The 24678-nt window shown below is 40.1% G+C and overlaps 1 protein-coding gene across 2 annotated transcripts in view; it reads right to left on the minus strand.

The window, feature by feature from the left end:
• FAM135A (family with sequence similarity 135 member A) overlaps positions 1 to 24678 on the minus strand; it is a 93349-nt gene that overhangs the window by 63081 nt on the left and 5590 nt on the right. For both annotated transcript variants that reach the window (XM_082306838.1, XM_082306840.1), the window contains exons 2-3: positions 16576 to 16661; positions 12736 to 12853 (exon numbers count right to left, since the gene is read on the minus strand). In XM_082306838.1, coding sequence (XP_082162964.1) covers positions 12736 to 12812 — 77 coding nt within the window. In that variant the 5' untranslated portion in view covers positions 12813 to 12853; positions 16576 to 16661. The remainder of the gene's footprint in view (positions 1 to 12735; positions 12854 to 16575; positions 16662 to 24678) is intronic.

The following is a 24678-nucleotide window of genomic DNA, read 5'->3' on the forward strand; positions in this document are numbered from 1 at the left end:
CTTTCAATTCACTTTGCAGCTTATTTTAACGACAGGCAATCTCTGTTTTTATAGTAAATACATCATATATTTAACCAGAGATGGCAATTCAGGTACCACAAAGAAAACTGTTGCAAAAAATCACGACAAAAAAGCCGATGTGAACTGTTGTGTCTTGTGTAAGATACATCAAATAAAGGGCATCACTCTTATCCCTTACCAACATCTTCATCTTTTCCCCTGTAGAAAGCTACGTCATTCAAGGAAGTCACATTAGCTCCTCTAGTTCAATTTTTTAAATTGGATCACTATAGTTTCAAATATAACATACTGCTCTGACATGTTATTAGGACACTAAGAAAGAAAAACAGTCTTTCAGAATCAGAAACATCTCTTTTTTTCCTTCAAGCAAGGCTCAGTTTCATGATTCATTTAAGTCAGCTTAAGACAGTGCTGCCACCAGTGGGAGCAATTCACACTCCAAAACCCCTTTTACATGTTTTTGCCCCTCCTCAAACAAGTTTTGATGTTCCAGCAACTGTATGGTAAATCAAATCAACATGCTCATCCACCTGGAAAGGGAAAAAAAATAATCCAGCAGGGGCCATTACAGAAGGCAGGGTCGCACAGCCAGGGGAGAAAGTGGGACTATTCCCTTCAGTGACATAACATGGGGTTAGGTCAGGTTGAGCTAGTGGTGGGACTCCACGCTCAAAAATAATGTGAAATTGTACTGCCACTTCCTGCAAATTACTTTTTTTCCTCAACTTCAAGACTTTCAACTGTAAAAAGACTGAGAGAAGCAGATCTGCTCATTTTATACTATATTTATGCATGCATTATAAACATAATTCCTAAGAAATAATCTCAGAGAATATTACCAGAACAATATTAGAAGCTACAAAAAGTTAGCAGAAGTCAAGATCTGTTTCTCTAAATTCCAAAATTCACATTCTTATTAAGATGATCCTAAAAGCTCATGAATGTCAAAGAGTAAGGTGAGCATTCAAGATTCGACAGCAAGAGATTCCCAAACATATCACTTCTTACCCCTTCATGAAAATGAAAAAGTTGCTGTTCTTGGATAGACTTTTTATTTTTGCCATGGTACAACCACCTCCTACAGCAAAAATATCTTCAGTCTCCTAACACCTACCCCAGCTAGTACCCGGCGGCAAATATACTCTTAGAAGAACAAAGTTAAAAATCCAAACTCAGAGTTAACCTCCTGATACCAGTTTAAATAAACTAAACAAATTACATGGGCACAAACAGACTAAGTATCCAAACCCCTTCTTCTCCTGCCAGGTTCCACAAGCTGGATACTCCGAAGACACACAGTGCCCACTGAACCTGTTCAACAAGTCTAAAAAATTAAACAAGCAAACAAACAAAAAAATGTTTTTCTAAAGTCTACATTTTGTCAAAGGCTTTTATTTTGAGAAATTGTAATGAGCATTGCAGAAAACTTCAGACAGTATAATTTAAAAATAATTTGAAATAAATTGTATGTAGGAATGCATTTAGGAAAGGTAGGAAACAGACTGCTGAAGGGAAGGCATGCAAAAAGACTACAAGATGAAAATTGAGAAGGGCAGAACAATACGATGGGGAAAAGTGAAAAAGTGCATAGAGGAAGGACTAACCACAGTAATAGCATTGAAGTGCAGAGATGATCATCAAGGTGATACTATGATTTACTGTGTATGCACACTGAGGTGCCTCAATCTTTGCATGGGCACGGGTATCTGAATCCTTGTGCTCCCCTTACAAGGCTGACCTTCCGCCACTGCTCCCTGTAAGCGGGATCTGCAAAACCCACTGAAGAAGAATCCAAGTTCTCCGTGGGGAGTTGGAAGCTGGGGGTCTCTGCTGCTCTGGATGTCTGCAAACTCGCCTTTCTTTTATCTCCTCCTTCCTCCTTTCAGAGCTGACCTACGGAAAGGGACTTGGCGTTCCGGGGGTGATTAGGGCCCTTTCCCCAGCAAGTATCAGGGGTGGGTCCCTCTGTCCTCCATGTTGCTCATGCAAGCTGGCATCTGGGAAATCCTACCCCTCCTCATAATACAGAAATACCAAGAAAAATGTCTTGAAAATGAGATCATACTTCTACAATATAAGGATTTTTGCAAGAAATCAAGCTTAAGGAGTTCTGTTTTCCCCTTTTCCTCTGCCCTGTCCTCCCAGACACCCACTCCTGTCCCTCTGCTGCAATATATTGCCCCCCTCAGTTACACCAACGCACTACTTGCAGAGCAATGCTGCAAACTGGACCAATGCAGCAGCTCAACTTACAGCAGACTGCTACAGCAGCTCAGCCAGCACAACCGATGTGCACTGTGGTGGCACAAAGCAGCCAGCAGCAAGGAAGGCGGAAACTCTGCAAACTGGCATTGCCAGACAAGCTCTGTATCTCTACATGAGAGCTTAGGGAAATTAGAATTGACATACCTGACGTCTGTCATAACTCTGTACCCTATGGGCAGGGATGCCAACTGAGATGAATGCAGAAGTTCAAACAGAGGTTTTGTTTCAAAACATACTCATCTCTGGGCTGCTCTCAATCAGCGGATCGTACTGACATAATGGCCTCTCCTGCTCAAGAGATGTCTTCCCAACACGGAGGTTGGAACTTTTACAGAGAGTCCTCTCAGGAGGTGGTCCAGCATTACAGTTAAACCAGCCCAAAAGCTAGCTGGTGACAGAAGTAGGGATCCCATTCCTTCTGTGTATTTTATATGCCTTCTGCACCAGCACTGACAGAATATCTGATCCTGATGTGGGGCAGGGAGATAAAATGGCAAAACCAGAATCACATTCTGTGTTTTTTTCATTTTTCTGCTGGCTTACCATTTTGAGCCGACCAACCGTAAGGTAGAACAACATTACTGCAGGCACACAGGAAGCACCAGAAGCAGGACCACCCTGTTCAGGCAGCTGCTATCCAATAGATCTCCCGATGCAAAACATCTACACCCTTAGCCCAGTGTTCCTGCCAGCTTAACCCACTCTCCGACTACAGTGCTGCCAAAAGCAAGCCCATCTGATTGGCCGCAGAACCACATGACTGCAAGAGCAAACAAAATAGGCGATGGCCATGCATATCATACCTTTTGGCAGACACATGCAGTCGTACCGGCTGAAGCCAACTACGAATCCATAGACGAGAACACTGTTTCACAGCAGGTTCAAGTTCATGGTGCTACCAGTGGGCCATGCTGGGTGCACTTTCTCACCTTCTCCCCTCCACCAAAACCAGTGCTCAGGCAGTTAGTTACACAACCATCCATATCAAAGAAACTGGCACAGGTGAAAAACACACCTTTTTTTCCCCCCTCAGTCTGATTGCCTCCAATAGGCTGGAAGTTACTTCTGGCATTAAAACCACATGAAAATACACAATGAGTAGCAGCAGAGGTCTTGATCATTTAGTGTATGGTATTCACCATCATTTTGGAGAAACAAGAAACATCTTTAAAGTAATTTTAAAACTTTGTGGAGAAACAAACAAAGTTAGTTATAGATAAGAATGAACATGATGCTCCAGTCTGGAGTGCCTCTAAGCCTTTGGAGGTGTCTTGAGCTTCTCTCCCAACTGCCAACACAAGTCAATCTGGGAAAGGGAGAACAAGTGGAGGGGGATGAAGTAAGGTAAAAAAAATCCAAAAACCTGAGAAGTTACTTTATAAGGAGCACAGTAATTGGCAGGAGGTTTAAGGAGTGAAAGAGGAAGGTATTTTAGAGAGAGCACCTGATTGAAGCAGAGGCAGCAAGTCCAAGTTTGGTTGTGGGACTGAGCCTGGTCCATATTCAGATAAAGCTATATGCTCTCTGAAGTATGTGATGATCCAGTAAACTGATGTTTGTGATTACAGACACATGATTAGATGTATGTGTAGCAGAGGAGACACAAAAAGACACCATGCCAGGAACTTCTGTCGTATCACAAGGCAGTCAAGACTTTGGAACACAGAATGAGCATCTTTCTCTTCCTTCAGATACCTACAGATGGCAAACTAATTTAAAGAACTAACATAATCACCTTTCTGCTGTAACCATTATGTGTATTAACCAAGCACATATAAATAGGGCAGAACACTTAGGAATGACAGATTTTTCTCTGGTTTTTACTACCATCACACAGGCACAGGTCTGAACTGTAAGCCTATGGAGAAGCTACACACTTCTGCACAAAAGAGTGCTAACCCATGAAAAAGTCTCAAAATTAGCAATTTTAATGACTAAACATGTATTTAATGCAAAGCTAAAACTGCTACTGCTGTCACATGCTATTCCAGGGTACTGAACTCAGTAAAACTTAGATTTAGAAACAGAAGGTACATACTCAAGAAATCATTATTCTGATGTCTTCAATTAACACCTACTCCCATTCTACCTCCATATTACACAGAGAAGCTAGATATATTGTTCTACAGATTTAAAAAAATGGGCCTTCTCCAGAGAAAATCCTTTTATACTCAATACTGTCTTACATTGTCATGTACTCCCTCACTAAACTAAACTCACTGATCATGTTTCTGCTGACAGTCTTCACGGTAAGGGATGCTGCTATACAATCTTTACTTTGCAACGGTGAAATGGTACCTGGTCTTACATACAAAAGACACATCTTTCTTTGATTGCATAAAGAAAGAAGGAATTACATAGAATTACATTTGTACCCAATATCTGAGAAGTCTGGAATATGCAATGAGTACCCATCAACATGTGACAAAATTTAAGGTATATTTTTTGAACCAACATGGGGGGGGGGGGGGTGGTGCAGGAAAAAAAAAAAAAAAACAACACACCTAAGTGTTCATAAAACATATCCCCAGGACAACTACAGTTACCAACTGTTAGCTATGTCTCTATGAATAACGATTGAAGAAATAAGCACCTGTACCGTCATCTTTACATGTCAGAATACATACCAAAACCAGGCTGCTCCAGGCATCTGATTTAGTTTCTTAAGTTGGAGGCTAGTCTTCTAGGAACTAACACGAGGCAGGGGGAGGATTCTCTAGGCTTCAGAGTAGAAGCCAAATTTACAATGGCTCTCGGTGACCCCTAGATAAGCTTCCCTGTGTGGCCAGAAGTCTCCTAACACAGGCATTGTACTCACATATCTCAAGACAAGCAGTACGACCTCCCCACATCTTCAGTTCCACTCACATAGCTAAGGCAGAGTATACATCAAAAGCCTTAATTTCTCAGCTAACTCAAAGGAAGCAGTGCTCGATTTTCCACTTACTGTTCCAACTCCTATTCTCAACAAATAACAAAGCTTTTTATTTTAAAATACAAGATTCTGAAGTACCATCATATGGTATTTCAAATTGTTATTGTTTTTTGGGACCAGACCATGTCATTGGTCTCTCATACATCCTGCATCAGAAGGGCTAATGGGATATTTGATGATATTAACTTTTAACTTCTGAAGCCATAGCAACTTAAAATATGATTTCCCCACTGCTCGTTCCCAGTCTTACCTATTCTTGCCTCAGAGCAAGCAGGACCTGTGTGTGTGCATCCACTGTTGAACTAGAATCAGAAACTGATCCACTTCTAAAAGATAAAAATAAAGCCGAAAAGAAAGTATTTGCAATATTTTTCCTAGACAGACTATTCTCTTGAGTTTACAGCCCAGCCCTCCAAATCTTAAACCCGTATTACTGCTATTTGTATTATTATAAAACCATAAGCTGGAGAACAGAGCTCATCTTGCAACTGTTAGACAAATTTGACAGCTTTCTTCTCCCTTTGTAAAGACCGTATTACATTAAGTATAGATCACACTACAATACTTCAGAAGATAAGCTACATGTCAGAAGGCAATTCACAACACTTATTTCCAGAAAGCTATGTTATACAGAAACGTGGTTTGAAAGTAAAAGTATGACTGGGCTGTATGAATTAAAAAGAAAAACAAATCGTTGAGCCTGAATGTTCCTTGCCCATTAAGAGTTTCTTATTTGATCATATGTTAATAACACAAAACATTAGCAGAGCCTACTTCTTTATTTAAGGACAAAACCTTTTCATTCCTGACGTAGCCAGAAGAAAGAAAAGTGGTCCTACTAAAAGTGTACTCTTCAAATTTTAATTTCCTGTTAATAAATTATAAAGCTAATGTAGACAACCCACTGGATCCAGAAAAAACACAACTTTTCATATATTGCATTATTTCTCATGAAATTACTGTGTAATCATAGTACGATTCATTAAAATACATACCCAGTGTATTTTAATACAGATTCAGTGTATTTTCTTTTACGCTACATTACACAACCACACACCTGGAAGCATAAAATGCCAATGCTGCTCAGGCACATCAGTAAGTATCCACACACAGAAAAAACATGAATCTATGGAACAGAAGAATACCTTACGGCTAAATTTCCAGTAGTCTCTGAAGCTTAAATTCCATTGTCTTTCAATGGGACTTCGGTTCACGAGCAACTTAGAACTACTGAAATCCTACCAATAACCTAATTTCAGATATGATACACCTCCAAAAATGTGTTTTATGTGAGAAACTGCTGAAGTCTCTTTCGTGGAAGGTATTTTGTATTCTTCTTGCATCTGTTAACCAGTATTTATAAAGCAAAAACACTTTAAAAAGTGTGGTAGACTTACATTACTAATGTAAACTCTTGATGCGCTTTTGCAAGAATCTTTTAACCCAACCTAAAGTCAAATAACAGATAACTAGATACACTGAGCACAAACGTAAACCTGCAGCTATAATAAAGAGCTACTCTTAATACTTTATTTTACTTGCACCATTCAGTGTCTACTTGGGTTAAAAACAAATTTACACTTAGCTGAAAAAATCATTACCAAATTCTGTTTCTAAAACCCACAATGAAACAGCAGATACTCTACTTCACAAAGAAAACTGCTATGAAGAAAAAGACAAGGCACAGACATAGAGACATTACTATTGAAAATTGTCTAAATCCAGCTTTGGCCATTTGTCTGTGCCTGCATATTACTGACAAAACAACAAATTATTAGTGACAAAGTAAGAATTTAACATTGGGATTATAAGAACGCACAGAGATAGAGAAAAACGTAGACTAAAGCTGTTTTCAAAGCAGACCTTGCAGCAATGTGTGCTCTATGCTAAACTAGAAACCATCAGCTAAATTTCTTTAGCCCATTAGATTTGCCAGTTCACAGGTAAGAAAGCAATACACAGCTCCAGAGAAATGAAAACCTCGTCTTCTCACAATTGAGGGTTACCAGGAAACTTCTCTCACTACCCACAAGAAAGGTGTAACTATTCCAAGTTAGACATCAGGATTCATCATCTGGTGGTGGAACACTGCAATTTAAACTGAGCACTACAAAGTACCGTGGCATTTTCAGTAACCAGTTGTTTGAATTCAGAAATGCTCAATACATTTAAATCCCAGTTCAGGATGCCAACACATACAAAACACGTATGCAAATGTGGAGGGTAAGCATCCACAGTCCACAGTAGAAAAATGAGTAAGAGACAACTTGCTCTTACAGTAACAGTGTCTTTGAAGAACAGCATTGTAAATAACATTCATAATCATCAGGAGGCAGTGGCAGGAGGTAGAGAAGAAAGTGTCGTAAGTAAACATCCCAAACTTCTGTTACAAACAGTGCTAAAATTGCCACTGGTGTCCCACAACCTCCTACCTGCACAAACTTTTAAACATCAGGAAAAGACAGGTCAAAATCACATTACCAGGACATCATATATTCTAGCTGTCCATCTAGAGCCGATAACATCACCACTAGAAAAAAGAAGAATGTGATGTTCTAAGTGCATATGAAAATGTTTCAAGAGAGCATTGTCATCTGTTTTACATCTGAAACTGATTTTTATTTCAGTTACCTGGAACAAGCTTGTTGACAAAGTATTAAAAGGTTATTCTTAGTAACGATTATTATAAGTAGGCAGAATAGGCCTTTCAGTAATAAATCTAATAAATTAACTAGCTGTCTGTTGTGGAAACAGAGAAGAGTCCTTATGCTAAAGGACTTACAGAAATAAGAGACAACACGTGAGTGGAATTATAAATAGGGAAGCACAGTGACACAGACACAGTATTTGTCAGTGTGGCAAAAAATTATTTCAGGAAACAGCTTTTGTCCAAAGATATTGGCCAAACAGAAAAAAAAAATTACTTTTCCCCATCTCCAGCACAGAAAGTAATATCAAACTGATCATACATGTCCAGAAATCCCAGACTCTGGTCAGTAACTCTCACCACAGCCCTGTATCTCTAATAGTTCTCGAGTGTATGAGACAATTTTTTTTGCAAAAAAATATAAATGTATTGAGCAGCTATTTTGCAGATTTTTCAAAGAGGAAAATCAATATGGAAAGACGAGTATCCTGGTTTGAAAACCGACTAAGTGGGAAATACAGCCTGACAGCACTGCTAACCTGCTGGTAGGAGTCAGGCAGCATAACACAGGAAGGCTGGAGACCTTGCTTTTCCAAACTGTGCCCGCTGCTACACTGTCGCTATGATGGCTGGGTATACAATTGGCCTTCTTCCGACACAACACCCTGCTGGCTCATGTTCAGCCCGTTGTCCACCAGGACCCCCAGATGCTTTTTTTGCAAGGGTGCTTTCTAGCCAGCTGGCCCCCAGCCTGCACCGACATACGGGGTTATTCAACCCCACCTGGAGGACTTAGCATTTGCCCTTAACTTGATGAGATTCCTATCAGCCCATTTCTCCAGTTTGGCTAGATCCCTCCAAAGAGCAGCTCTGTTCTCCAGGGTATGTAACCATTCCCTGCAATCTGTTATCATTCAAAAACCTGCTGAGAAGGCACTCTGTCTAGGTTATTAATCAAAATACTAAACTACTAACCCAGTATCAATCCATGAGGGACGCCGTTAGTCATCAGCTGCAAGCTGGACTTTGCACCACTGACAACAACTCTTTGAGCCCAGTCATCCAAATGGTTTTCCACTCAACTCACTCTCCGCTTCTGCATTCCACATCTCACTCAAGCTATGTTATGTTTCCCTTTGTATTTATTAAAGGTCAGCACTACAGAGCCTAAATCTAACTGGAGCTTTATGAGCTAAGATGACAAAATAGCCTGAAGCCTCGCTATCTCAGACCATCATTCTCCCAGGTCCCAAACAATTACATTTCTTTTATTCATTTTGTCACATACTAACATATCAATCACGGTTTGGGCAAAAACTCCCATCATCACATCCCACTAGTTCAAAAAGGAAAATTACGTGAAGCCTTAGTTGAATGTAATAACAGATTAAAATAAACGAACAGAGCTACCTGGAGCAAACTGGGTTTTAGGCAAGTGGCACAGAGTTATAAGAAAATATAATGAAATAGCTGTATCAGATAAGGATACTACTTAACTATTATTTAACTATACTACATACTTCTGCGACTTACAGCTACAGTGCAACTTTCAGAAGCTAACCACCAGAATCACCTCAGACATCGGAACAACCTTTCTTGAACTAGATGAGAAGCAGGGAGCCACACATACAGACAAGTCTCATTTATTAGAATGAAGTGCCTGCTCTGTGTATTTCTTCTCTGCTTAGAATAATAACAGTTACCTAAAAGTAAAGAAAATAAAGAGTTTAAAGGAACAGATAGGAGAATAACATGGTAAATTTGATCTTGAGGTAAATTTGATCTTCAGTGAAATACTATGAGAAGTTTTGGCTGAGTCTGCACTACTGATTGGTTTAGATCAGCAGAGTGGTTTTGAGGTACTTTCCCCAATGATCCCAGTTTGCTGCATGCTGTTTCAGTTCACTGAGAGCTTTCCACATATATTACCTAGATGTCTCCTGGAGAAAGCTATACCACAGGCTCTGATCTACATGTCACAAAATGCACTTCAGCCCCTGGGGGGGGCAAAAAGGTCTGAATCAATTACTGGTATGAACAACTTCAAAATAGAGTCATGATGCTAAACATCTGGTATAGAGGACAAGATTAAATCTAGCCTGAAGTAACCCTGGAACCACATAGATATAGGGACGTCAACACTGCTTCTAGTAATTCATTCCTAAAGTACCGAATTAATTGTTAGTGTAAACACAGTCATAAGTGCTTCTGGCAATAGTGTCACTACAGATACAGATCCAAGAAAACATGCTACAGTTGGATGCAATAGCTGGCAGATTTCTTCAAACAGTTATAAAACCAGGAAGAGATAATAATGGCTTTGACTGGATACTGGGATATGTGGACTCGGGGCGGGGGGGAGGCAGGCAATGTGCCACAAATTCAAATGACCAAACTGATTCAGTTCCTATTTAATAAAAGAAACAAAAGACTAACATCTAGAAGTACACCAGGGCGAACACTCGGACCGATAGAGTCATTCAAAGCATAGGACAAAGCCGTCAAGAAAAACAACTAAAAACTGATCAGAAGGAAATTTAGGCTGGAAATTATGTCGTCTCCAATAATCAAAAGAGTGAGACTCTGGACTCACTCTCCAAAAAAACAGCTTAGATAAAAATCTACTGATTTTTAAGAAGGAGCTTGATCAGCTTGATGTGATTACTTACAATAGCTGACATTTTATTTTACACAATTCAGGAGGTCATTATGTTTCTAACACCGTGAGACAGGCATGCTAAGCTGGGTAGGCTTGAATGCACACAACCCCAAACAAACCCAGAATACAATCAATTCCATACCTGACTTTTAGTGAGAGAAACCATGCTAAACACAGTGGTAGCTCAAAAATAGGAGGCTAACAACGAAACTAAAGATTTCCTTTTCTGCCGATTCAATCCATCATCCAAGAGCTCCTCCAGCAATGTAAATATTACATCCTGTCTCCAATAAATACAAAGATAGTTCCCTAGAAAAATACTAGAAGTTACCCAAATTGACAGAAACTATTGCAGTAGTCACATTACTCAGTCTTTCGAATTATTCCGGAAGCTCCCTCTCCTTCCCAACATTGCTTTCTAAGGGAATGTGCCCAGAGTTAAAGGTTCAGCTTGAAACCAGAGAGGTATTATTTTCTCATGTCACTTTTCTCACTATGTCAGCACTCCACCTCTCTGAACTTGCCCTGTGAATTTACAGCTTTTTAAAGAGTAAGCTAAAAAGAAACATGCCAAGTAAAGCACTGGTAATTATACTGCTGTGCTTTGCTTCTCAACTACCTTTCTGAGGAATCATTTGAATTGTAAGGTTAAAACAACCAAGAGACTTTCTTCTCTTTAGGCTCTTCTCTACTAGAGGTAACATGTTGCCATATTCTACCCTCTCGTTCCCCACCGATTTCAGAGATTAAAAAAGACTGCAGTTCAAGAGACTGTGCTTTTTTGTTGAAGTAATTAAAATATTCTCAGTGTTTTCCCAGACCTCTTACACCTTCCTTAATCCTCCTCTTCCAATGAAGAGTGAAATTATAATTTTCCCTAAAAAGGGGACATAAACAGTTTGTTGCATATACTTTGACTGCAAATGGTAGCAAGCATAATGGGTAATCACTTCTGTCAGTAGCAGCTTCAGGTCAAATTTAGAGAAAAGCTAGCTTTAATAAAATATAGATGAAAACTAACAGTAACATGGCAAAGATAGAGGATAGCTAGCCAAGATATGTTTTATAACAGTATTTTATGCCTCTTTCTCCTGAGCTCCTTCCCAGTCCTACCCTTTTTTTTTTATGTCACTCTTCCCCAAAATATCCACCTCAGAGGAGGAACTATACGCATCCCAAAGCAATGAAATTTTCCCATTACTTTACCTTCATCAACTCACCCTGACCAAAAAACCCAAAAAACAACCAAACCAAAAAAACCCCAACTCTACCAAAAACAATAGCCTCCCCACCTGCCTTGAATTATGACAAGGTTAAGAACGAGAATGTATCTTCTTATTACTAAAATGTTTTTAAGGAAAGTTATTCTACAATGCTTTGGAAAAAGGAGCTATCGTAAATCAACACTGATATATATTGTTCCCTATCTGTAAACACTGGCACAGCCTCAACTGGATTTATCTAAAACAAACATCATAAGAACTATAACACTGACATGTATTTTTACTGTAGTCTGTTAGAAGATTGACAGAAGGACAAGGTACCACAACACTAGATGACCAATAATCTTTAGTAACTGGAAAATAAGCTACAAAGGATTATTTCCTACGTAGCCATGGGAAAGGAGGACCTTAGAAAGTAATCTGTGGACAATCAGGTAATATCAAATGACAGGAATGTGAAAAAGCCTTCTACAGAGACCAGGTGGAGTAACAGGAGGTCAGGAGAGTCTAATAAGGCAACATGGAGTCTTCTGCAACTGTGGAAGCACAGCATAGCGTGAGGAGGAGAGAAGCTGGTGAAGTTCTCCACTGCCAAACTGATAAATGAGTAAATTAATTGGGGCAGCAACAGTTTTAAAAGATTCAAGAGAAACACCTATCATATTTCAAACAAAAGGGATTACAGAAATTAAGATATGAAAGGGTAAGATAAGAATATAATCTACCCTCCAAATCTACAGAGCTTCCCTCTTCTACAATTAGACAAAAAATATTTTATTACAACTTAAGTTTTAGGCCAAATTATTTGAGTATTTAATTTTAAGTCCTAGAAAGTATATGTCTTTCCAATAAGGAATAACAGTTTTTCAAATCACTATAAAAATAGTCAATAATACATGAAGCAACAGTACATGACAGCACCCATTAAGGTCTTTCCAACATCAGCCATCCACCACAGTAAAGTTTGAAAGAACACACTACCTACCCTCTTTGAAACAAATCCACATTGAAGAATTTGTGGAGCTCCACGGAGAATTCTACCATAGCCTGAACTTCACTCATGTTTATGAGGATGAAGTCAAAACTTGTCAGCACCTTAGTTACTGAAAACAAACAGAAAACAAACTTTTTAGAACACAAGCTGGGGATAATGCCTATCTGGTCCTTAAAAAGGACAATGCTATACACAATTTTGCACAGCTTCCTTAAATACACAGGCCCTGGGGTAAACAAGAATATAGGATGTACCAAATCCTGCCCACAATAACTTCTATCTCTGTTGTGAAGGAATCAAACGTTATCAGAGAAGTATCACAACACACCATCAGCATAATACAATCCTGGCACTTACTACATACTGCAGCTCTGCTCCGGTGCTTGGCTGGAGAGGGAAAAACACTGCCGACAAGGAGAAAAAGAGCATGGTCTGCTTCCAGCCCTTGTTGAAGCAGAATGACCGTGCAGGCAGCAGTGCTTCAACTCTTGACATGAGGACATGGACAGCTGAATTACAGTGTAGCCAAGCAGTGCAGAGAAAGTGCTTGAACAGGTCAGGTAGGGCTTTAGATGGAGAGATTCTAGAGGGAAGGCAGGAGTTAAGGAGGGCAACATGCCCATTTTTAGTCGATCTTTGTTAGTATTAAAGCGTTAATTCTCACTGTCTTATTTGCAGTCACAGACTGGCACCTTCCTGCTAATTTACAACTGCCTGCTGATACTTAAATTAAAATCCTACAGACTTTACCAAGTTCTGCTGTTTTTCCTTCAACAATATCAACTAGATTAATAAAACAGACTACACTTTCTGCCAACACTTGTCTTGAAACTTCCCAGTTCCTGCAATCACTGTCTGGTTTGAGGAATAAGTAAACCAAAAAACCTAAACCAGACTATCCTTCATGCATATTAGTCCATCTTCTGGGTCTAATGCAGAAGCAGAAGACATAAAAAAGGTAGCCTGGCTGGAGCTTGAATGGATTATGGGGTTTTTTTTGTTTGTAAAATTTTGAACATGCATTTGGGTGTTTGTGAAGCAGTAGGCAGTACTACTGAGACAGAAACAGAGCAGCTGGGAAAAAAAGTCATCGCCACAGCAGATATCAGTCACCTGGAACCAAAGTTACCTTTAGGGGCTACCTCTAGCCTACCAACTAAATTATCTTGGCATATGACTCAAGATAAGATTTACCTTTCTGTACTCACTCTAGAGGAGCTGGAAGGCTTCAAGCACCATAGCACAGGTCTAGATTTTTAACTATAAACAAGAAGTTAATTCTGACCTTGGTTTAACACCCAATACAAGGACACTGCATGCACTTTACAAAAACCCAGAAACAGTATGTTACTGAAGTAACAGGGAACAGGGTAAGAGGAATTTTGCTTCTGAAGCTGAGTTATGACAATATGAAGAACTCAGATCAAGGGCCCTTACTGCAAGATCAAAACTACAGCATCTAGATGACACTGTTAACCCAGCTTGTCTAAAAATCCTGTGATCGTTCAAATTTCAATCAAGGGACTTCAACAGATCAATTGAATGATGCCACAAGTTTTGCTACAATATGCAGCGTTAGGACCGTCACTGATAACCTACAGGGCTTTGCAACAATTCCCTCTTCCACTGCTTTGTCTATAGCATTGTGTAGGGATGTCCTCAGTGGTCTTTAAAGCTAGAATCAAGATGTTCTGCACTCTAATTACTGCATTATCACATGTGCATCACCTACCAAAATGCAAGCGTATCTTCTGCAAATGGAACCTGACCTGCCACTGAGCAGAGATCCACAGACCCAGAGATCCTAGACCTGCCATGACCCTTGGCCACTGGGCAACAAACCTTGTGGGCTGTGCATAAAACATGTGATGAAACTGTCCAATACCTCAGAAAGGAGCCCGCTTTAAAACACTCAGGGAAAAGTGAAAGGGCTTACACAAAGGATGCCGTGGGGCAGTCTCATCCAGCTTGCATTTTGATGAAACTGCATTTTCAAGGGAGGAAGACATCACACACCTCTGACTCCCCAGCACAATGAGTGGCACTGTTTATGTCCCTGAACAGTTTGCCTCCACCAAGAGAAGGGAAAACTGTTCCTGCAGGAGCTGTCGGGCCAAGCAGTCCCTCCCAAATGCTTCAGGGTCCTTAAAGTCCCCAGTAGGAAAACTCAGAGCAATGCAGTACTAGTCCAATTAGACAAGTTCGAAGGTCCATTTTATGAATGAGTTAATACAACAAAAAAAAAGCTAGAAGAGCCACATCTTGGATTACTGCCAAAAGGGCTGTCCAGTGAACGTGTGGTATTTCTATTGTGTCTACAACAGCTCTAGCTGGGGCCACTCCCTCCCTCCCTTGTCCAGCTGACTTCGCATCCCCAGTCAGCCCACTAAAAATTGCCTGGGCAGGCAATCCCTGCAGACCGAACACAGGGTCCAGCAAACACAGGCCTGCATGACACAGGACCATGCGTTTTAATCCAGTAACACAGCCCTTGCTCAACTACCAACAGTATTTGGAAAAGTGGCACCCATGCCTTCCTCCAGTATCAACTGCAAAACCAGTAAGAAACATTGAGCCACAGTTCACAAAGCGGTGCATCCAGAAAGCAACGCTGCATGACACCACAGGTACCCGGGATTGCAGTCTATCAGCTGACCTTTGAGGACGGCTTTTTCTTTGCCAAGCATCAGCTTGTTCCACGTGCACCTTAACCTGGGTGAAGGGGAGCATTCACTGCCCTGGGCTGACATAAATCAACTCACTACTTTTCTGCCAAAGTCTTTCATATCAGTCCGAAGGAAAACAGTGTTCTTTGAACTATATAATAGAAAGTGTTATACAGTGATTAAATATTTTAAAGGACAAACTCAAACTTGGACAATGCCTTTAATTTTTGTACGCTAATCATACAAAGGCCAGCAAAAAAAGTTAAACTCATGTAGAAGTATTTATTTGTATAGATTCCATTCAAATTTACAGCTAAACTTCACTGACTAACTTCAATGACACTAAATGTCCACAACTCATTTTAATACTTAATGAGTTTATTGTTGTATTTTAAAGCATATAATTAGCATTCAGAAACCGAGCTATTGAACTGCGTATTTGTTCTGTCTGCCTGTAAGAAGCAGAAGAATCCTTCAGTAGGAGCTCTCTACATATAAGCAACAGAGGTTAATACAGCATATAAACATGTATCAGAAGATCTGATAATAAATGAGAATACCCTAATACATGAGTTAGAACAAACAGAGGATTTCATAACTTTTGCTAGTTACTTAACACTTACAATCAAAACAGCATTTCAATATTCAAGAATATATAAGCACTGAGACTGAACGTCTCCAATAGTTAAAATGTCCGTTAAAGCCACTTGATCCTATACTGAGGGCCAAAACCTTACTGTCCCTCACATTTCTGGGGGTTTATGTACTTTCTTAAGTTGGAAAATCTCCTACATATCCTGGCCAGTCCATGCTGTTTCCACACTAGCTCGCCACTTCTTTAGTTAGCCAAACTAATCTTTTCTGAGGCCACAACACAAAATGGATCACAGGATATCAGATTTTAAAAGACCATGAGAAGGAAAAAAAAACCTTTCTGGATTCTGTTTTTTTCTAAATTGATAATTTTAGTGATACTTTACAGCAGTTGCCTCAGAGCACCTGAGAGTGCAATGAAAAGACAGATGGAGGTGTACAGAAACCTCCTAAACCAGCGTTGTTCTTAGAGAAATGCATGTGTACAGTGCCATTAATCAAGCTACTTGTATTGGGAACTGCAAGACAATGCTAAAAAACAAAACTGCAGTACATTCAAAGAATGCCTTACCTCCACTGGTAAATACTCCATTTTAGTATGTTAATTAACCAGTCTTCCAGTTCTTCACTATTGATGTCAAAAACATACTGCTTGAACTAAAAAACAAACAAAAAAAGTTTTACTAAGAGCGCTATCTTTATAACTTTTCAGTACTCATGTTCTTTATTCCCTTTTCCTGAGTTCTACTAACAGCCCCTATCATGCCCTCGCCAACAATCATACGTGTACCGCCTACCAGCATTCTCCAGTCTGCTCTCAGTTCCTGCGCTGCAGTTTTCAGCTTTCTGCAAGTGTAGCAGTCTGGTATCTATTTTTCCAAAATAAAGTAAAAAAAATAAAACTTCTCGTGAAGCCCATGCTCTGGCAAAGCCGACATTGCCATGTTCAGCCAAACCATCCATCTTCACCAAGGAATTCTAAAATCCAGCTCCCAGACGACTCCGGTATGCCCCCAGCCACCCCCCAGCCTCCCTGATCTCCAGAGAGGCTCTCAGCTCACAAGCAGCAACATAGCACCGAGGAGGTAGGAGGATATTCTGGCCTGAGTCATCAAATACAGCCCCCATGCAGTCCTACATAGCTACCAGGGAGGAGACAACTTTACAAGAACAGGTCAGATGAAATTCTCCTGGTAAATCTTGTGTCCCTTCTCCTCAGGAGACAAAATTCAGGGGACAAGGCGGAAAGACCTAAGACCAAGAAGCTACTTTCCCAGAGCAAACGTTACAGGTAGGTAAACGCCACCTAATATTCTGAAACTCTCCTTGAAGGCCCTGCTAAACCACTACCTTAAAATTGTTTGTTAAGAATTAGTCTATCTTCCCTGTATTCTCAAACCACTAGGGTATTTTTTAAAATACTAAAAAAATAACCGAAGTCTCCTTTTTAGCTGATGACCTTTAGATTTCAGACATAAAGAAAAGAGAATGCTTAGTTATCCCTTCTTAGAGGAACTCTGCATCCTTTCTGTATGTATGTTTCAGAGAAATACAAACACAAAATCTATCACAGCCTGTGCAGGCAAGACATGAAACTAAACTGGTTTTGCCTTAGCTTCAGACAGAAGAGAACAGAGAAACTAGAGCATAAAAAAATACATTATCTGGAATTTTTTAAAATAGAAATCACTTGTGCATGTCATGTGTGATATTACATCTTTGATACCACAAATTATCAATAATGCCCTGGTAAAATCCTGATACCATAGCACCGCATCAAAATGGCACCCACATTTATTCCATTTGTTTAACAACACAATACAGCCTGTGTGATACCAGTTCTCTTTCAAAAAGGACTAAGTTCTTTTTTGAAAGAGAGAGAGAAAACATGCAAAATTCCGAGCAGTTGAACTTGTTCTAGCCTTAGATTTAATATTTGATATTCAGTGGAAGTCAAAAGCAAAAATACAGAATCCTACAAACGAAAATAGAACAAAATGTTTATTTTCCTCCAGTTTTCTTCTAGCTGCTCATTTAACACAGTCTTCAGATAATTTTTTTCTTCTAAGTTGCTGTAGGAGCTTTGTACAGCCCCATCCCTGACCTTTTTTTCCCCTGTCCTCTTCTCCTTTATGCTCAGAGATCCACCACCTGCCAACACAAATTCAGCCACCATCTATCTCTGTGCTGATGACTCACAGTTTTGTCCCCCCACCTGAGAACTGTCTTCAATTCCAATTTTAGCTGTTTCTTGGACACAGCCTTCAGCTGAAACTCAATGTGGCAAAAACAGAGTTCTTGACTTGACCTGCAAGGCTATTCCTAATACCTACTTTCTGAGCGTTCACCATAGCACAATCTGACTGTAAACCTAGATAGTATTTTTCACTTAGTTTTCTCTCGGTTCTCATAGACTTTGGCAAGATTATGCACCAGACCTGCCAAATTTTTCTGCATGTGATTAGAAATATGTCCCATCTACCCATAAAGCCAAAACTCATCCAAGCTAATATCCTCTTTTGTTTTAATTACTGTGAGGCTGAAAAAGCATAATTCACTGCACGTATTAGTTCAGCATGGTGCTGCAAAGAACCAGCCTGTTATTTTGATCATTTCACCTCTCTCTCTGCATTCCCTGCAGAGAGAGTCTGGACTACTGCATCAAGCATAACCCTCTTGTCCTCCTTTGAAATCCTTTCGCAGCTGTGCAGCACCCGGTATCACATTGTTCGGGTTGAAGACTAGAGCTTCCCAGCACTACAAATAAACCCTGGCTCTCCGTAATTAAAAAGGTGAGGGGGTAGAAAAGAAATGCTAATTTCATTTTGGATTGCATAATCATCATGTTGTAAAACAAGGAAACAAACCAAAAAAACCCTTAAGTGGAGGTATCTAGGATACCTCATACAATTTGTTATCCCAATTTTAAAAAGGCGACATGACCACCACTAAGAAAAAAGACAACGGAATAGACTGCTTTCTATCAGGATTTATTCATTAAATTCTTTTTAAACCTTCACAGTTATAAATAATTATATGGATGTAAATAACCACAGTTACTTAAATATAGTTAAACAACGACCTAATTTCATGGGCTCAGGGCAAAACTCAACTATTACAGTTTTCTTCTTGGCTGGGTCTCTAAGCCTAGATTACTTCCCAGACAGCCAGTACAAGGTTTGATTCACCACTTCTAACAAACCTAATGCAAGATATCCATGACATTTTAATGGGCTAGATAAACAACCAGCTTAATCAAGCATTAAAATTCAAATTTTCCTACTTTTTGCTTTAAATTTAGCATCAATATCTGGTCCTCTATGCAGCACACTGATAAAAACAACATACTCGCTACTTTGAGCTGTCAACTTGATTATTCCCACTGAGCATGGAAGTCATTAATATGTTGCATTTATTTCTTTTCTTTTCCCCTATTAATAGATCATGTATGTGATAGAGTAATTCATCTTGAACATTTATTAGGCTTATTCCTTTCTACCCTAGCATTGGTCTTTGTCTGTCTGACAAATGACATGTTATTTCTAAGCTTCCTCATTAAAAAGTTTAACATGAAAAGTTCTGTGAGCAGCACAGTTAAAAGCTTGCTTTCCTACCGATTTGTCCTTCTCCCTCTACCACAATAAGCCCCTACCTTTTATGGCCCCTTGACTAGGCAAAAGATCGCACATCCCGCAGGTACGATGAAGCTATATCCACAGCAACTAGCCAGCTGCTGCAAAACAGACCCCATGCTAGCTGACTTCTGTATTGTTCCTCCCAGTAAGGGCGCTAACTTCAGTGTCTTCTCTCTTCAGCCGCTGATTTACACTACACAAAAACTTCATCACCTTTGAGAGCCCTTCTCCTCTTCTACGTTAGGCTGAATTGAGCAATGGTTTCAACAGTAATTTGCAGAGAAAGAGGAAACAGAACATGAGCAAACCAAACTCTTTTATTTGCCTTTTACAAAGTCTTCCCCTAAAAAGAAACCCCACATTTTAAAAAGTTATGATTAAAGGGGTATGAAATAACTGGTGCAAATGTGACTGCCTTTGAATCAGAACCAGCCAAATGCAGCATTTTGAGGAAAAGCAGTGGCAGTTCAGGATATGCTACCACATTAATCCAGCTCTTTGTCCCACTTTGGTCCCTCATACCGGCTGAGTGAGAAAAGTGAACCAAATACTACTACTCTCTCATGCTAAGAACCAAGGAGAGTGGACAGTGCAAACCAGCAGTTAAGCTGTCCATTCACCATCAAGCTACCTTAGCAACAGTGATGAAAATAAATACCTCTAACTAAAGCAGAAGTAATGTATCTGGAAATACATCTGTAAATCAATTAATTACTTATTTTGCGTATAATTTTCAATTAATGCAATCAATCTATCTTTTCCTAACAATGTATTCAGAAGAGCAGTACAGGGGAAAAAAAATGAAGTGCTTACTCTAAATACTTAATTAAAAGTCTTTTGGAACTTTACATAGAAAGTATATAATGATCTTGCAGTAAAGAAAAAAATATAAATTGCAAGCTGTAGTATTTTGGCTTAAAGAACAAATTGCATAGTTTAATACATTCACCTCAATCTCAAGAATTTACGAAGGATGCACTAGGTAAGAATTAATAAAGTAGGAGAGGGAAGCTTACTAAAATAATTTGATTTTGCCCAACTGAGCAGGTTCTTCATAAAATATTAAGGGCCTATTTTAGTGTACTTAAAACATACTTCATTTTCCTACTTATACAAAGGAAGAAAGCAATATTTCTTTGAATTCCATGTCCCAAGCAATGACATTAAATGAAAAATAGCTCTCACATAGATAGATGAATTTGGCGTTAAAATGTCTGCAATGACTATTAATGTCATTACTCTGCCATATTTTACGAATCAGAAGTGTCCAAAAGAAAGTTGTTGCAACTTCTCTCCCACCCCAAGCAAACTTACTGTCAAAAAATATAAAGCTTTGATTTCAAGAGAAATGTGAAAATAAATCTAATTGTACACGCTCAGTCAATTATTTTTAATAGATAATAATTCCATACTATTGTCCTCTGTAAATAAAACAGCACAATTTAGAGAGCTGAGTCATTGTTCCAATATCTGCTCTGAGGTCACGGTTTGACAAGACAGTAAATACAGTTTAGATTTGACAGGTTGACTTTGTATTGGAAGGCTTTATGCCAAATAGTTACTGTCTTTTCCTCCCACAGTAGGCATTAAGTCAGCGCAAATGATATACTGTGCACTCTTATTAACTTAAGAAATGTGAGTTTGCCTGCCTGATCAAAGTTACATTAGGAAATAACCTGATAGTAAATCTGATCCAGGATCAGTGGTCACAAAACCACTTCCTTGGTAGTTCCTATACTAATACCATCTGTGGTGATAGGCTGGATGGGCCAACATGGAAAAACAGTGACTCCGCTAGGACTTTCATACAGATATAAGTTATTTTAGAAACACGTAAGAGTACTGTATCAAAGCCCTTTTTATTTTTCAACACCTAATGCTAATAACCTAATATAAAGTCCGCTGATTTGGGGCTGGCTTTACAGCACTACATCTTCAAGAACATAATCTCTGCTTTCACTTTTTTCCCTGTGGTTTGGCTTCCAGTTTCCTACCATTTTAACAAAACACACTGAGACAAGCATTATAGCACATAAATTTAGGTTAAAAGTTTGATTCTTTGATTTTCAATGCAAAAAAATCTAAAAACTCTGGAAATAAAACCCATTGTTTTCATCTTCTCATAGTTTCTGTCCACTGCCTTTATTCAATACCTGCCAGAGAAATGCCATAGATTTATTTTGTTTTTCCTTTGTTAATGATTTTCTGACCATAGGTCTTCTACGACCCTCCCTGCAACTCTTCTGTGACACAAAACATGCATTAATTTTACAGTCAAATCCATATTATTCTAGTACAAAGTGCAATTTAGTTACGGTTGTATGATACAAGCGTAAAGTTGAAGGATAATTAAGCAGACTGCCATTGCAAGCAACAACCTAACGTGGTCATGGGAAAGTATTTCAGAACGTGCATTAAAGTTTTTCAAAAACACATTGTAGCAAACAAACATCTACATGTCAGTTTGGTGCAAGACTTTATGCTCTCACTGCTTGCTTATCTTCATACTGACCAGGTGAGGAAGAGCCATACTTTTCTCTGCCACCTCAGGTAGCACCTCCAGCAACTTATTTTCTGTTCACCTCCAAATCTAAGAGCACGAAGTTGAAATATATCTAACTTTATAAGTTTACGTAGCTATTACCAAAACCAGTCAAGCACTGGATTTTAATGCTCTATCCTTGATGTCCCCCACTCTCTTTTCTACCATTGAAGCCTGGAGCAAACCAGATCTGAGCCAACAGCTACTAGCGGGGGGGGGGGGGGGGGGGGGAAGAAAAACCAAACAAACCAACCAACCCAAAAAACCCCAAACACCGCCCCCCCCGCCAACAAAACAAAATTAAACCAGTCACTGCTTTCCTTTACCTGCTTTAGAAGAGAAGGGACTAAACACAGTACGTTTGTGTTACTTTGTAAGTTTTTTGGGTTTGGTTTTTTTTATTTAAACCACTACATTTCCCTCATTTAAATACAGCACGGCTCCACAAACAGCTGCATTGATACCTCCGAAAGAGTATGGCAATATTAACATCTAATCCTGAATAAGTGAGCAAGGGCATGGCAAGAATTTAACCCAACTTTGCCCATGAAACTACACGAAGTCTTCCACACCAGCAACAGCTTCAGAAGTTTCTGCCCCAGGTGCTCGTTCCCATCTTCACAGCATCAGTACATCGCCCCCACAACACTGCCAACACAGTGCTCGTGGGACAGCATTTTAAAATGAATTAGTTACCATTTTAGAATAATCTATTTTTGCAGGGCTTGATCAGATCACTTCCTTATCCTGTTTCAAAGCACAGCTCCACAAATAGCAGTGCCATCGCAGCGACGGGGAAGGGAAGGTGAGCAGCAGCACGACGCAGCGGTTCCTCTGGCTAGCTGTCCCCTCAGCGCGCCCATCTCCTAAGCCACGGCCTCGGCGCAGCAAAGAGGTTTAAGCGGCAGGGCGAGTGCAACTACCCCTTCTCACGGCCATTCCTGAGGTAAAACACCCTCCATTCCTTCCTTATATTCACTTCAAAAGTTGAAAGAGGAAGGAGACGGTACTCCTCCCCCCGCCAGGGAAGGACACAGCCCCAGAGCCCAAGCGCCAGCCCAGTCCAACCTCTCCCCTGCTCAGCATGGCATGGCGCGCTCCCTCCTCGCAGGCCTAGCTTCCCAAGGAGGCAAGCACCCACCTGGGAACACTCCCTGGCAACCTGGACCAGGGATATTTTTTTCCCAAAGGAGGCATGGGAGGCTGGAAAGCCAAGCAGCTTCCAGCAGATCTTTGTCCCAACAGGCCCAGAAACGCTCTGCTTGCAGTTACCGACCGGCTGATCTGGCGTCGGGGGACAGGAAGAATTTTTGCTGAAGCAGGGCTCTTCCACTCCCTGTCACGGAGGAGGAGAGAGACAGGGCCACCCTGGCCACCACAGCCTGCTCCACCCCTGCGCCCACCCCAGCTCCGCAGGCTGCAACCCTCACAGCGCCAGCGTTGCTTCCCCCTCACTACAGCGCCAAAATAAAAGTTACCTAAAGAGTCCCTATTAAACAGACAAATATAGCAGCCTTACCAAATTCAAGTTTTGCTTTTGTTTATTTTGCAGCTCGAAGGCTTTACGCCCCTCTTGCCTCCCCCTCCCCATGTGGCATTTAACTGACAGAACAACACTGACGTGTGAGAAGCCGCTAAAAAAACTGACACAAACTTAAAATGGCATAGCTCTGTTTCCAAAATAACACATTCAAAATAAAACAAGCCTAATGATCACCTTCAGTAGCTTGAAGGGGTAGACTTGAAGGGTTACATCAAAACAAAGCAGTAAACTGATTTTTGAATTAGCTTGAACCGTCACCAGTGCTATTTAAACAACTTTTGACAATGTTTTATATGGCACAGTTTTTGTTCACGCCTTTTCTCCTACAATTTACTTGTCGTATTTAGTCAGAAATTCTTGTACTAAGGTTTCATAATCATTAGATCCTTTATATGCTGTTTTCAAATTTGCTACAACTAGAACAAGCAAAAACACGTATTAAATAGAACATAATACATCCAGAGGAAAAAGGCCCAACAACCAGGAACCAAAGTCATCAAAGGCTTTCCCTACCCTGCTGATAGCATAGCTGGTTTATTTTCAAACAGGACCTTGTTCCCTCCTGTCGTACCTGAGAAGGACAAACTGACAGCTGACCATACTGACCAGCCATGGAAATTCATCTTTCCACCTAAATTCCACCAGCTTTTACACCTTTCATGAGTCAAAAGGCAGGTACGCATCTGTTAGAGCTTCTAGTCACCAACTCAAATTCAGACCAAACGTTTGTAGCATTAGCTGACATTCAAATTAATTCCAGAGCCATACAATGTACTTTCCACAGAAGAGGTCATCTCTTAAGAATACGCAAAGTAAAATTAGCAGCAGGTAAAACCTGATGGCTCAGAGCTTCTGCCCCAGCAGCAAGGGCTTTCATTAGAAAAAGAAGTCCTCCCTGACAGAATGGCTGCAAACTTCGAGATCTAAGACTTAACTTCCACCTCTAGGTCTAGT

This window comes from Platalea leucorodia (genome assembly GCF_965183815.1).
Source record: "Platalea leucorodia genome assembly, chromosome: 3".
In the NCBI taxonomy this organism is placed as follows: Eukaryota; Metazoa; Chordata; class Aves; order Pelecaniformes; family Threskiornithidae; genus Platalea; species Platalea leucorodia.